Source organism: Oncorhynchus mykiss, chromosome 30 (genome assembly GCF_057628025.1).
Source record: "Oncorhynchus mykiss isolate SJ-2025 chromosome 30, ASM5762802v1, whole genome shotgun sequence".
NCBI lineage: Eukaryota > Metazoa > Chordata > Actinopteri > Salmoniformes > Salmonidae > Oncorhynchus > Oncorhynchus mykiss.
In genome coordinates, this window is record NC_143051.1 from 9,321,556 (window position 1) to 9,336,295 (window position 14,740).

Sequence of the window (14,740 nt, forward strand, 5' to 3'; positions counted from 1 at the left end):
TAGTGTGCTGACCTGGTTGGTAGTGTGCTGACCTGGTTCGTAGTGTGCTGACCTGGTTCGTAGTGTGTTGACCTGGTTCGTAGTGTGCTGACCTGGTTGGTAGTGTGCTGACCTGGTTCGTAGTGTGTTGACCTGGTTGGTAGTGTGCTGACCTGGTTCGTAGTGTGCTGACCTGGTTCGTAGTGTGTTGACCTGGTTCGTAGTGTGCTGACCTGGTTGGTAGTGTGCTGACCTGGTTCGTAGTGGGCTGACCTGGTTTGTAGTGTGTTGACCTGGTTCGTAGTGTGCTGACCTGGTTCGTAGTGTGCTGACGTGGTTAGTAGTGTGTTGACCTGATTCGTAGTGTGCTGACCTGGTTGGTAGTGTGCTGACCTGGTTGGTAGTGTGCTGACCTGGTTGGAAGTGTGTTGACCTGGTTCGTAGTGTGATGACCTGATTCGTAGTGTGCTGACCTGGTTGGTAGTGTGTTGACCTGGTTCGTAGTGTGCTGACCTGGTTCGTAGTGTGCTTACCTGGTTGGTATTGTGCTGACCTGGTTCGTAGTGTGTTGACCTGGTTCGTAGTGTGCTGACCTGGTTGGTAGTGTGCTGACCTGGTTCGTAGTGGGCTGACCTGGTTCGTAGTGTGTTGACCTGGTTCGTAGTGTGCTGACCTGGTTCGTAGTGTGCTGACCTGGTTAGTAGTGTGTTGACCTGATTCGTAGTGTGCTGACCTGGTTGGTAGTGTGCTGACCTGGTTGGTAGTGTGCTGACCTGGTTGGAAGTGTGTTGACCTGGTTCGTAGTGTGATGACCTGATTCGTAGTGTGCTGACCTGGTTGGAAGTGTGTTGACCTGGTTCATAGTGTGATGACCTGGTTGGTAGTGTGCTGACCTGGTTCGTAGTGTGCTGACCTGGTTCGTAGTGTGCTTACCAGGTTGGTATTGTGCTGACCTGGTTCAAAGTGTGCTGGCTAGCTGGGATAATGTTCCTCCACTCCCTCTACATGTTGAGACACCCAGCTATGTTAGCCTCATGTTCAGACTTCACTCACTCACTCACTCACACTCTCTCTCTCTCTCTCTCTCTCTCTCTCTCACTCTCTCTCGCCCCTCCCGGAGGACCTGAGCCCTAGGACAATGCCTCAGGACTACCTGTACTGACAACTCCTGGCTGTCCCCGACCCCAGTCCACCTGGTTGTGCTTCTGATCCAGTTTCTGCTGTTTTGCTTGTGACTATGGAACCCTTACCTGTTCACCGGACGTGCTACCTTGTCCCGGACTTGCTGTTTTCGACCCTCTCTCTCTCTCTCCCGCTAACTCTCTCTCTCTCCCTCCCTCTCTACCGCACCTGCTGTCTCAATTCTCAGCTATGAAAAGCCAACGGACATTCACTCCTGAGGTGCTGACATGTTGCACCTTCTACAACCACTGTGATTATTATTTGGCCCTGCTGGTCGTCTTTATCCAAGATGGCGTAGCAGTCAGACGTCTTCGTCTTGTCGTGTCCCATGTAATAATCTTTTTTATATATTTTTCTTTGCATATCTTTTTATATTTTTCTAAACCTCAACATCTAAATACTCTCCTGCAACCCGCCTCACCCAGTGTGGCGTGGATCTGTTTTTTCTCAAATATTTTTATTTACCTCAGAACCAGAATCCCCCAACAGAAGCTAGCCAGCTCACTATCTACTAGCTAGTAGTCAGCTAACCACTGCTAGTGGTCATCAGCTAACCTTTAGCTCGGAAAGCTCTCGCCAGTTTGTACAACGCAACTGAAACCAGAGAATATCGGACCTATTTTCTCTCCATATCCCTTGTCTCCTACATTAAGCTCTGAACCTTTTCACCTGGGTCATCGCAGCTAGCTAGCTGCTATCCAACTGACTACTCCTGGCTAACGTCTGTCCCGAAGCAAGCCCCAATTAGCCTGGAGCTAGCCCATGCTAGGCCCATTCTCCTGGCTAGCTGAAAAGGCCCACCAGCCACTCCTGGGCTACAATACCCGGACCCCTTCTACTGCCGGTACGGGCACGGAAACCCGCCGATCCTTCACGACTGGACGTAATCTGCTCGAGGGGGTACTCAACTGGCCCCTACGTCGCGACGTCCCCTGAATGCCCACCTACTAGCCTGCTAAGCGCGGCTTGCTAGCTGCTAGTCGCGGCCCGCTAGATGTCTAGAGCATATTGGACTGTTAGCTGAATAGATTAATCGGCCAATTTCTTGGACCACTATACCTATTTTGCCAATTGGACTTGGACGCCTCTGCTACTCGGAACCCTACTAATCCATCACGACTGGTCTATCGACCTCACCGCACGCGGAGGCTAAAACAGACTTCTTCCACCGCGACGTCCCTCTAAGGCCCTTCTGCTAGCTTGCTATCCCCGGCCTGCTAGCTGTCTGAATCGCCATGTCTCCAGCCAGCCCAACCACTCACTGGACCCCTATGATCACCCGGCTATGCATGCCTCTCCCTAATATCAATATGCCTTGTCCATTACTGTCCTGGTTAGGGATTAATGTCTTATTTCACTGTAGAGCCTCTAGCCCTGCTCAATATGCCTTAACCAAACATTTAGTTCCACCTCCCACATATGCGGTGACATCACCTGGTTTAAACGTCTCTAGAGACAATATCTCCCTCATCATTACTCAATGCCTAGGTTTACCTCCAATGTACTCACATCCTACCATACCTTTGTCTGTACATTATGCCTTGCATCTATTCTATCGCGCACAGAAACCTGCTCCTTTTACTCTCTGTTCCGAACATACTAGATGACTAGTTCTGATAGCCTTTAGCCATACTCTTATCCTACTCCTACTCTGTTCCTTTGGTGATGTAGAAGTTAATCCAAGCCCTGCAGTGCCTAGCTCCACTCCTACTCCCCAGGTGCTCTCATTTGTTGATTTCTGTAACCGTAATAGCCTTGGTTTCATGCATGTTAACATTAGAAGCCTCCTCCCTAAGCTTGTTTTATTCACTGCTTTAGCACACTCTGCCAACCTGGATGTCCTAGCCATGTCTGAGTCCTGGGTTAGGAAGACCACCAAAAACCCTGAAATTTCCATCCCTAACTATAGCATTTCCCAATAAGATAGAACTGCCAAAGGGGGCGGTGTTGCAATCTACTGCAGAGGTAGCCCGTAGAGTTCTGTCTTACTAACCAGGTCTGTACCCAAACAATTTGAGCTTCTACTTTTAAAAATCCACCTTTCCAGAAACAAGTCTCTCACTGTTGCCGCTTGCTATAGACCACCTTCTGCCCCCAGCTGTGCCCTGGACACCATATGTGAATTGATTGCCCCCCATCTATCTTCAGACCTCGTGCTGCTAGGTGACCTAAACTGGGACATGCTTAACACCCTTGCCATCCTACAATCTAAGCTTGATGCCCTCAATCTCACACAAATGATCAATGAACCCACCAGGTACAACCTCAAATCTGTATAAACACGGGCACCCTCATAGATATCATCCTAACCAACTTGCCCTCCAAATACACCTCTGCTGTTTTCAACCAAGTTCTCAGCGATCACTGCCTCATTGCCTGCATCCGTAATGGGTCTGCGGTCAAACGACCACCGCTCATCACTGTCAGACGCTCCCTAAAACACTTCAGCGAGCAGGTCTTTCTATTCGACCTGGCCCGGGTATCCTGCAAGGATTTTGACCTCTTCCCGTCAGTAGAAGATGCCTGGTTATTCTTTAAAAGTGCCTTCCTCACCATCTTAAATAAGCATGCCCCATTCATTCTAGGAAACACTGTCACTTCCGATAAGCCCACTATAATTGAGAATCTCAATAAGCATTTTCTACGGCTGGCCATGCTTTCCACCTGGCTACCCCTACCCCGATCAACAGCCCTCCAACCCCCACAGCAACTCGCCCAAGCCTCCCCATTTCTCCTTCATCCAAATCCAGATAGCTGATGTTCTGAAAGAGCTGCAAAATGTGGACCCCTACAAATCAGCCGGGCTAGACAATCTGGACCCTCTCTTTCTAAGATTATCTGCCGAAATTGTTGCAACCCCTATTACTAGCCTGTTCAACCTCTCTTCATCTGAGATTCCCAAAGATTGGAAAGCTGCTGCGGTCATTCCCCTCTTCAAAGGGGGATCCCCTCTAGACCCAAACTGCTACAGACCTAAATCAATCCTACCCTGCCTTTCTAAGGTCTTCGTAAACCAAGTTAACAAACAGATTACCGACCATTTCGAATCCCACCATACCTTCGCCGCTATGCAATCTGGTTTCAGAGCTGGTCATGGATGCACCTTAGCCATGCTCAAGGTCCTAAACAATATCATAACCGCCATCGATAAGAGACATTACTGTGCAGCCGCATTCATCGACCTGGCCAAGGCTTTCGACTCTGTCAATCACCACATTCATATCGGCAGACTCAACAGCCTTGGTTTCTCATATGATTGCCTCGCCTGGTTCACCAACTACTTCTCTGATAGAGTTCAGTGTGTCAAATCGAAGGGCCTGTTATCCAGACCTCTGGCAGTCTCTATGGGGGTGCCACAGGGTTCAATTCTCAGGCCGACACTTTTCTCTGTATACATCAATGATGTCTCTCTTGCTGCTGGTGATTCTCTGATCCACCTCTACGTAGACGACACCATTCTGTATACCTCTGGCCATTCTTTGGACACTGTGTTAACTAACCTCCAGACGAGCTTCAATGCCATACAACTCTCCTTCCGTGTCCTCCAACTGCTCTTAAATGCAAGTAAAACTAAATGTATGCTCTTCAACCGATCGCTGCCCACACCTGCCCGCTCGTCCATCATCACTACTCTGGACGGTTCTGACTTAGAATATGTGGACAACTACAAATACCTAGGTGCATGGTTAGACTGTAAACTCTACTTCCAGACTCACATTAAGCATCTCCAATCCAAAATTAAATCTAGAATCGGCTTCCTATTTCGCAACAAAGCCTTCTTCTCTCATGCTGCCAAACATACCCTCGTAAAACTGACCATCCTACCGATCCTCGACTTCGGCGATGTAATTTACAAAATAGCCTCCAACACTCAATACTCAACAAATTGGATGCAGTCTATCGCAGTGCCATCCGTTTTGTCACCAAAGCCCCATATACTACCAACCACTGCGACCTGTACGCTCTCGTTGGCTGGCCTTCGCTTCATACTCGTCGCCAAACCCACTGGCTCCAGGTCATCTACAAGTCTCTGCTAGGTAAAGCCCCGCCTTATCTCAGCTCACTGGTCACCATAGCAGCACCCACCCATAGCACGCGCTCCAGCAGGTATATCTCACTGGTCACCCCCAAAGCCAATTCTTCCTTTGGCCGCCTTTCCTTCTATTTCTCTGCTGCCAATATGTCACGACTCCCGCCGAAGTCGGTCCCTCTCCTTGTTCGGGCAGCGTTCGGCGGTCGACGTCACTGGTCTTCTAGCCATCGCCGCTCCACCTTTCATTTTCCATTTGTTTTGTCTTGTTTTCCTGCACACCTGGTTCCACACCACACTCTGTTCCCCCCCATATCTGTGTGTGGTTTTGTTAGTTCGTTATGTGTGTGACGCTACAGGCTGGTTTTGCGCCAGGTATTGTTAACACGTGGTTTTGTTATTTTCTACCATGTTGTGTGATTTTGTGCGCTATCGCTTTTTCCTTGGGCCAGAGTGTTGACACAGTTGCGTCTGTTTTCCTCTGCCTGATTAAAGTGTGCCTGTTCACTCATCTCTGCTCTCCTGCACCTGACTTCCTTTGACCAGTTGCGCACACTGTGACACAATGACTGGAACGAACTGCAAAAATCTCTGAAGCTGGAGACTCGTATCTCCCTCACTAGCTTTAAGCACCAGCTGTCAGAGCAGCTCACAGATCACTGCACCTGTACACAGCCCATCCAACTACCTCATCCCCATACTGTATTTATTTATCTTGCTCCTTTGCACCCCAGTATCTCTACTTGCACATTCATTTTCTGCACATCTACCATTCCAGTGTTTAATTGCTATATTGTATTTACTTCGCCACCATGGCCTTATCTTACCTCATTTGAACATACTGCATATAGACCTTTTCTACTGTATTATTGATTGTATGTTTAGTTTATTCCATGTGTAACTCTGTGTTGTTGTATGTGTCGAACTGCTTTGCTTTATCTTGGCCAAGTCGTAGTTGCAAATGAGAACTTGTTCTCAACTAGCCTACCTGGTTAAATAAAGGTGAAATAAATAAAATAAAAAATAAATGTTTGAACAAGCCCCAGCCCAGCTCTACTAGCCCCAGCTCTACTAGCCCCTGCTCTACTAGCCCCAGCTCTACTAGCCCCAGCTCTACTAGCCCCTGCTCTACTAGCCCCAGCTCTACTAGCCCCAGCTCTACTAGCCCCTGCTCTACTAGCCCCAGCTCTACTAGCCCCAGCCCCTGCTCTACTAGCCCCAGCTCTACTAGCCCCTGCTCTACTAGCCCCTGCTCTACTAGCCCCAGCTCTACTAGCCCCTGCTCTACTAGCCCCAGCTCTACTAGTCTCAGCCCCAGCTCTACTAGCCCCTGCTCTACTAGCCCCAGCTCTACTAGCCCCAGCCCCTGCTCTACTAGCCCCTGCTCTACTAGCCCCAGCTCTACTAGCCCCTGCTCTACTAGCCCCAGCTCTACTAGCCCCAGCCCAGCTCTACTAGCCCCTACTCTACTAGCCCCAGCTCTACTAGCCCCTGCTCTACTAGCCCCAGCTCTACTAGCCCCAGCTCTACTAGCCCCTGCTCTACTAGCCCCAGCTCTACTAGCCCCAGCTCTACTAGCCCCAGCTCTACTAGCCCCAGCTCTACTAGCCCCTGCTCTACTAGCCCCTGCTCTACTAGCCCCAGCTCTACTAGCCCCTGCTCTACTAGCCCCAACTCTACTAGCCCCAGCTCGACTAGCCCCAGCTCGACTAGCCCCAACTTTACTAGCCCCTGCTCTACTAGCCCCAGCTCTACTAGCCCCTGCTCTACTAGCCCCTGCTCTACTAGCCCCAGCTCGACTAGCCCCAGCTCGACTAGCCCCAACTCTACTAGCCCCTGCTCTACTAGCCCCAGCTCTACTAGCCCCTGCTCTACTAGCCCAAACTCTACTAGCCCCAGCTCTACTAGCCCCTGCTCTACTAGCCCCAACTCTACTAGCCCCAGCTCTACTAGCCCCTGCTCTACTAGCCCCAGCTCTACTAGCCCCAGCTCTACTAGCCCCTGCTCTACTAGCCCCAGCTCTACTAGCCCCAGCTCGACTAGCCCCAGCTCGACTAGCCCCAACTCTACTAGCCCCTGCTCTACTAGCCCCAGCTCTACTAGCCCCTGCTCTACTAGCCCCAGCTCTACTAGCCCCTGCTCTACTAGCCCCAGCTCTACTAGCCCCAGCTCGACTAGCCCCAGCTCGACTAGCCCCAACTCTACTAGCCCCAGCTCTACTAGCTCCAGCTCTACAATCCTAACTCTACTAGCCCCAGCTCGACTAGCCCCAACTCTACTAGCCCCAGCTCGACTAGCCCCAGCTCAACTAGCCCCAGCTCTACTAGCCTCTGCTCTACTAAACCCAACTCTACTAGCCCCAGCTCGACTAGCCCCAGCTCGACTAGCCCCAGCTCTACTAGCCCCAACTCTACTAGCCCCAACTCTACTAGCCCCAGCTCGACTAGCCCCAACTCTACTAGCCCCAGCTCTACTAGTCTCAGCCCCAGCTCTCCGAGCCCCAGCTATCGTAGCCCCAACTCTACTAGCCCCAGCTCTCCGAGCCCCAGCTATCCTAGCCCCAACTCTACTAGCCCCAGCTATCCTAGCCCCAACTCTACTAGCCCCAGCTCTCCGAGCCCCAGCTATCCTAGCCCCAACTCTACTAGCCCCAGCTATCCTAGCCCCAACTCTACTAGCCCCAGCTCTCCGAGCCCCAACTCTACTAGCCCCAACTCTACTAGCTCCAGCTCTACTAGCCCCAGCTCTCCGAGCCCCAGCTCTACTAGCCCCAACTCTACTAGCCCCAACTCTACTAGCCCCTGCTCTACTAGCCCCAGCTCTACTAGCCCCAACTCTACTAGCCCCTGCTCTACTAGCCCCAACTCTACTAGCCCCTGCTCTACTAGCCCCAGCTCTACTAGCCCCAACTCTACTAGCCCCAGCTCTCCGAGCCCCAGCTCTACTAGCCCCAACTCTACTAGCCCCAACTCTACTAGCCCCAACTCTACTAGCCCCAACTCTACTAGCCCCAACTCTACTAGCCCCAACTCTACTAGCCCCAACTCTACTAGCCCCAGCTCTACTAGCCCCAACTCTACTAGCCCCAACTCTACTAGCCCCAACTCTACTAGCCCCAGCTCTCCGAGCCCCAGCTCTACTAGCCCCAACTCTACTAGCCCCTGCTCTCCGAGCCCCTGCTCTACTAGCCCCAACTCTACTAGCCCCAACTCTACTAGCCCCAACTCTACTAGCCCCAACTCTACTAGCCCCAGCTGTACTAGCCCCTGCTCTACTAGCCCCAGCTCTACTAGCCCCAGCCCCTGCTCTACTAGCCCCAGCTCTACTAGCCCCAGCTCTACTAGCCCCTGCTCTACTAGCTCCAGCTCTACTAGCCCCAGCTCTACTAGCCCCAACTCTACTAGCCCCAGCTCTCCGAGCCCCAGCTCTACTAGCCCCAACTCTACTAGCCCCAACTCTACTAGCCCCAACTCTACTAGCCCCAGCTCTACTAGCCCCTGCTCTACTAGCCCCAGCTCTACTAGCCCCAGCCCCTGCTCTACTAGCCCCAACTCTACTAGCCCCAACTCTACTAGCCCCAACTCTACTAGCCCCAACTCTACTAGCCCCAGCTCTACTAGCCCCAGCTCTACTAGCCCCAACTCTACTAGCCCCAGCTCTACTAGCCCCAACTCTACTAGCCCCTGCTCTACTAGCCCCAGCTCTCCTAGCCCCAACTCTACTAGCCCCAACTCTACTAGCCCCAACTCTCCTAGCCCCAACTCTACTAGCCCCAACTCTACTAGCCCCAACTCTACTAACCCCAACTCTACTAGCCCCAGCTGTACTAGCCCCTGCTCTACTAGCCCCAGCTCTACTAGCCCCAGCCCCTGCTCTACTAGCCCCAGCTCTACTAGCCCCAGCTCTACTAGCCCCTGCTCTACTAGCTCCAGCTCTACTAGCCCCAGCTCTACTAGCCCCAACTCTACTAGTCCCAGCTCTCCGAGCCCCAGCTCTACTAGCCCCAACTCTACTAGCCCCAACTCTACTAGCCCCAACTCTACTAGCCCCAGCTCTACTAGCCCCTGCTCTACTAGCCCCAGCTCTACTAGCCCCAGACCCTGCTCTACTAGCCCCAGCTCTACTAGCCCCAACTCTACTAGCCCCAACTCTACTAGCCCCAACTCTACTAGCCCCAACTCTACTAGCCCCAGCTCTACTAGCCCCAGCTCTACTAGCCCCAACTCTACTAGCCCCAGCTCTCCGAGCCCCAGCTTTACTAGCCCCAACTCTACTAGCCCCAACTCTACTAGCCCCAACTCTACTAGCCCCAACTCTACTAGCCCCAGCTCTACTAGCCCCAGCTCTACTAGCCCCAACTCTACTAGCCCCAGCTCTACTAGCCCCAACTCTACTAGCCCCTGCTCTACTAGCCCCAGCTCTCCTAGCCCCAACTCTACTAGCCCCAACTCTACTAGCCCCAACTCTCCTAGCCCCAACTCTACTAGCCCCAACTCTACTAGCCCCAACTCTACTAGCCCCAGCTCTACTAGCCCCAACTCTACTAGCCCCTGCTCTCCGAGCCCCAGTTCTGCTAGCCCTCTCTCTCTTTCTCTCTCTCTTTTTTTCTCTCTTGCTCTCATATACATACTCACACTAGCGTAAACACAGATTTGTTTTGTATTGTGTTTATTTTCATAAACAACACAGAACAGATCCCAGACCGCTCCCTCTTGAATGCAGCTCAAACCAAACCAGTTCAACAAAACTAACTCCTGAACATGTTTAAACACAATTCAATTCATTACACATGGAACCTGAACCCCCAATGTAAATACTGCACTCATATTAGATCCAGGTGAAACACATCAGACTATGAAAATAGAAATAGACACACAGGCATCAGGGAAAGGCCACCTGATGGGACGAAGAGAACACACACACACACACACACACACACACACACACACAGAGAGAGAGAGAAACAGGAGTTACACAACATAATGAACAATCCGTCAAACAAAACAATGTACACAGGTGCACATCTGGGACACACAGACAAGTACAACACACACACAAGTACAACACACACAAGTACAACACACACACACAGACACTGGAGTATGGTACATGACGTCATACAAAGCATCGTGACAGCATGGTGAGTCACAGCACCCTCGATCTTTCATCCTTCACTGTCCTCCTCTTCTCTCTCTCCTCTAGGCTGGCTGCTCTCTGTGGAGGAGTGTGTGTGAGAGAGAGAGAGAGAGAGAGAGAGAGAGAGAGAGAGACAGAGACAGAGAGAGAGAGAGAGAGAGAGACAGAGAGACAGAGACAGAGAGAGAGAGAGAGAGAGAGAGAGTGAGAGAGAGAGAGAGAGAGAGAGAGAGAGAGAGACTTAGCAGAATTAGGCCGATCAAAATCCAAAAAAGAGACGTTAAATTCTACAACCACCTTAAAGGAAGCGATTCCCAAACCTTCCATAACAAAGCCATCACCTACAGAGAAATTAACATGGAGAAGAGTCCCCTAAGCAAGCTGGTCCTGGGGCTCTGTTCACAAACACAAACAGACCCCACAGAGCCCCATGACAGCAATACAATTAGACCCAACCAAATCATGATAAAACAAAAAGATAATTACTTGACACACTAGAAAGAATTTACAAAAAAACATAGCAAACTAGAATGCTATTTGGCCCTAAACAGAGAGTACACAGTGGCAGAATACCTGACCACTGTGACTGACCTTTGCTGAACCTTGCTATTGAGACAGGCTGCCGAAGGCAGATCTGGCTCTCAAGAGACGACAGGCTATGTGCCACACTGCCCACAAAATGAGGTGGAAACTGAGCTGCACTTCCTAACCTCCTGACAAATGTATGACCATATTAGAGACCCACAAATTATTCAAAAACAAATTAACTTTTGAAAAATTGGGTAAAATACCAGTGTGACATCACAGCTGCAAAATGTGTTACTTGATGCCACAAGAAAAGGGCAATCAGTGAAAAACAAACACCATTGTAAATAGAACCTATAATTATGTTTATTTATTTTCTCTTTTGTACTTTAACTATTTGCCCATTATTACAACACTGTATATAGACTTTTATTTAATATCTATTTCACTTGCTTTGGCAATGTAAACATATGTTTCCAATGCTAATAAAGCCCTTAAATTGAATTGAAAGACATTAAAGTTCAGCCCACTAGACGTCACTGTGGAGAAAACACACACACACCCACCCTCTCTCTCTCTCCCTCTCTCTCTATCACCATATATTTCCACCTCTCTCTCTGTCTCTCGCTCTCTCTCTCTCTCTCTCTCCCTCTCTCTCTCACATGCACAACCCTCCCCCCTCTCACATAGGGTCGTAGGTGGCATCTTTCTTGAGGAAGCGCATGGTGAAGAAGCCCCCGGCCTGGACACACAACACCAGGATGATGCCTCCAATGAAACTGGACAGGTCAAAGCTGGCCTGAGAGAACTCTGACGGCTCTGCAGGAGATCCATCTGACACAGGGGAGATGGAAAGATATGGTGAGAGGGGGAGAGAGAAGGGAGGGAGAGATATGGTGAAAGGGGAAGAGAGAGAGAGGGGAGAGAGAAAGAGAGCAAGAGAGAGGGGGGGGGGTGTGAGTGAGTGAGTGAGTGAGTGAGTGAGTGAGTGAGTGAGTGAGTGAGTGAGTGAGTGAGTGAGTGAGTGAGTGAGTGAGTGAGTGAGAGAGAGAGAGAGAGAGAGAGATATGGTGAGAGGGTGGAGGAGAGAGAGAGAGATATGGTGAGAGGGTGGAAGAGAGATGGAGAGATATGGTGAGAGGGTGGAAGAGAGGGAGAAATATGGTGAGAGGGTGGAAGAGAGAGGGAGTATTACGGTGAGAGGGTGGAAGAGAGAGAGGGGGAGAGATGGTGAGAATGGAGCAAGAGAGAGAGGGAGAGAGTTATGGTGAGAGGGTGGAGAGAGAAAGAGGGAGAGATGGTGAGAGGGTGGAGAGAGAGAGGGAGAGATATGGTGAGAATGGAGCAAGAGAGAGAGAGGGAGAGATATGGTAAGAATGGAGATAGAGAGAGAGAGGGAGAGTTATGGTGAGAGAGGGAGAGTTATGGTGAGAGAGAGGGAGAGTTATGGTGAGAGAGAGGGAGAGTTATGGTGAGAGAGAGGGAGAGTTATGGTGAGAGAGAGGGAGAGTTATGGTGAGAGAGAGAGGGAGAGTTATGGTGAGAGAAAGGGAGAGTTATGGTGAGAGAGAGGGAGAGTTATGGTGAGAGAGAGGGAGAGTTATGGTGAGAGAGAGGGAGAGTTATGGTGAGGGAGAGGGAGAGGGGGGACAAGATAAAGAGAAAGTGAGCGAGCGGGGGAGAGATTCGTAATAATAGAAAGATCCATAAGGGATGGAGGGAGGGAGGGAGGGAGGGAGGGAGGGAGGGAGGGAGGGAGGGAGAGTTATGGTGAGAGAGAGGGAGAGTTATGGTGAGGGAGAGGGAGAGGGGGGACAAGATAAAGAGAAAGTGAGCGAGCGGGTGAGAGATTCGTAATAATAGAAAGATCCATAAGGGATGGAGGGAGGGAGGGAGGGAGGGAGGGAGGGAGGGAGGGAGGGAGGGAGGGAGGGAAGGAAGGAAGGGAGGGAGGGAGGGATGGAGGGAGGGAGGGAGGGAGGGAGGGAGGGAGGGAGGGAGGGAGGGAGGGAGGGAGGGAGGGAGGGAGGGAGGGAGGGAGGGAATGTTGAGGTTGAACTCACCTGAGTCCCCTTTACCTTCTGCCTCGATCTCTATGACTGAAAACACATAACAAATGTTAGTGTAATCCAGCAAACAGTTAGATTACATTCTCTATGTTCTGGAAAGTGTGTGTGTGCGTGCGTGTGCGTGTGTGTTACTCACCTGTACACATGTCTGGATCACTTGTCACATTACAGTTCTGAGAATCATCCTGATAGGACACACACCCAGTATCATTGCCTATGAGAGAGAGTGAGGTTGTGAGTGTGTGTGTGTGTGTGTGTGCGCGTGTGCGTGCGTGTGTTGGTCCGATCCTGACACACTGAATAATTGAATCATCTGGTAAAGACCTGGAGAGTTTTCTTACCTGCAGCTAGGGATCTAATTTCTATTATGTGTGTGTGTGTGTGTGTGTGTGTGTGTGTGTGTATGTGTGTGTGTGTGTCCTTTGTGGGCTTCATCAGGTGAGGGCAGTATAAAAGTACAGAGAGCCTTTTTTAGAGGATATGTTGTTATTGTCACTAAAACCCTTAGAATAGAAGCTAAGACTTCCTCTTATGCGTATTGCATCTGATATTTCTCACCGTTCACGCAGACCCTCCAGACACAGCCAGTCAAGTTGAGGGTGGAGTCTCCAACACACAGGTCACATGACTCAGCCTGGGAGCAGTCTATTGGAGGAGACAATCGTCAATCAATCAGCCACGGTAGACTAACACACACCCTCTCAGGGATGACCTCTGCTTTCAAGATCAAACCTCATACCAGGAGCGTCATTGAAGATTACTTGAACTTTTGTCACAAAAACCCTTTAGGCCCATTTTTTTTTAATCATCCAACAAACACAACCAATATTAGATGGGACACAGATAAAAGCCAAATCAAAATGCAGAAAAAATGTGTCCATCTCCTGTTTATTTACACTCCACTGAGCTAATCTCTAGGCATGTTGGGGCCTACAGTCCCTCAGGTATGAGCATTGTCGACTAAACTACCAATGTTACATTTGCTGACACATTTAATGTACTTTCAGATGACAAGTCACGAAGAAGAGGAGGCAAGGGAAGGAGTCAAGGAAAGGAGGAAACACCACTGTAAAAGGAAGTGTGGCAAAAAAGAAGAGAGAGGTCCAAGTTGAGTGTCAGAAAGTCCATAGGGTGACAGACCACAAACATATTCGACACACGCGCCTACCTGAAGAGTCCGACTGACAGGAAGTGGCGCTCAACACTGCAAAGACCAGCAATGCTGCACAGAGGGCCTTAAGCACAAACCGTCGCATCTTGACCACTACAGACCAGTTCAGACCAGTTCAGACCAGTTCAGACCAGTACAAACCACACAACCAGTTCAGACCAGTACAGACCAGTAGAGACAACAGACTAGTCGGAGAAAAGCGAAAAAGTTGCTTCAGTTCCTCAGGTGGCTCCTAGTAGACGTCAACAGGGATCAGAAAATTCTAACGTTCTTCAAGGTTCTGGAAGGTTCTAGAGAGTTCCAAAAGGTTCCAAATGTAAGATGTAGTACTTTTCGGTTGGTTTTATATTGCTTCTCCTCGCAGAGGCCTCAAACTCCACCAAAAAATAAGAGATGGGTGTCTAGCTTTAGGAAAGAGCGGATGAGGTCGGGGAAAAGAGGTGCCTGCATTTGGGACAGGGAGAGACACCGGTGTAATTCAAGCCCTATTCTACCTGGTTACCTAGCAACCGCCATCCGCTTTGCCCCCAACCTGAAACACACACCACTGAGACAGTGACAGCTGTTTACCTCAGAGCACTGACACTCTGACACACACATGCACACACTTAAACATGCATTCAAGCGTGCACAAAGGTACACAAACAA

The 14,740-nt window shown here is 50.3% G+C and overlaps 1 protein-coding gene across 1 annotated transcript; it reads right to left on the reverse strand.

The window, feature by feature from the left end:
- Positions 1-9,842: 9,842 nt before the first annotated feature.
- LOC118946486 (CD164 molecule like 2) lies at positions 9,843-14,521 on the reverse strand. The gene is made up of 6 exons (XM_036971366.2): positions 14,090-14,521; positions 13,480-13,566; positions 13,058-13,135; positions 12,916-12,951; positions 11,539-11,686; positions 9,843-10,405 (listed from the first exon to the last, which is right to left on the reverse strand). The coding sequence occupies exons 1-6, from the start codon at positions 14,175-14,177 to the stop codon at positions 10,390-10,392; spliced, it is 453 nt and encodes a 150-aa protein (XP_036827261.1). The 5' UTR covers positions 14,178-14,521; the 3' UTR covers positions 9,843-10,389.
- Between the last annotated feature and the right edge of the window lie 219 nt (positions 14,522-14,740).

Bases quoted from the DNA above. Each gene is read 5' to 3' on its own strand.
- LOC118946486 (XM_036971366.2), bottom strand. From the start codon at position 14,177: ATGCGACGGTTTGTGCTTAAGGCCCTCTGTGCAGCATTGCTGGTCTTT. The intron at 13,136-13,479 runs GTGAGAAATATC...TCTCTCTCATAG, and splicing joins CTGGAGGGTCTGCGTGAACG to GCAATGATACTGGGTGTGTG. The intron at 11,687-12,915 runs GTGAGTTCAACC...CCCCTGTGTCAG, and splicing joins AGAAGGTAAAGGGGACTCAG to ATGGATCTCCTGCAGAGCCG.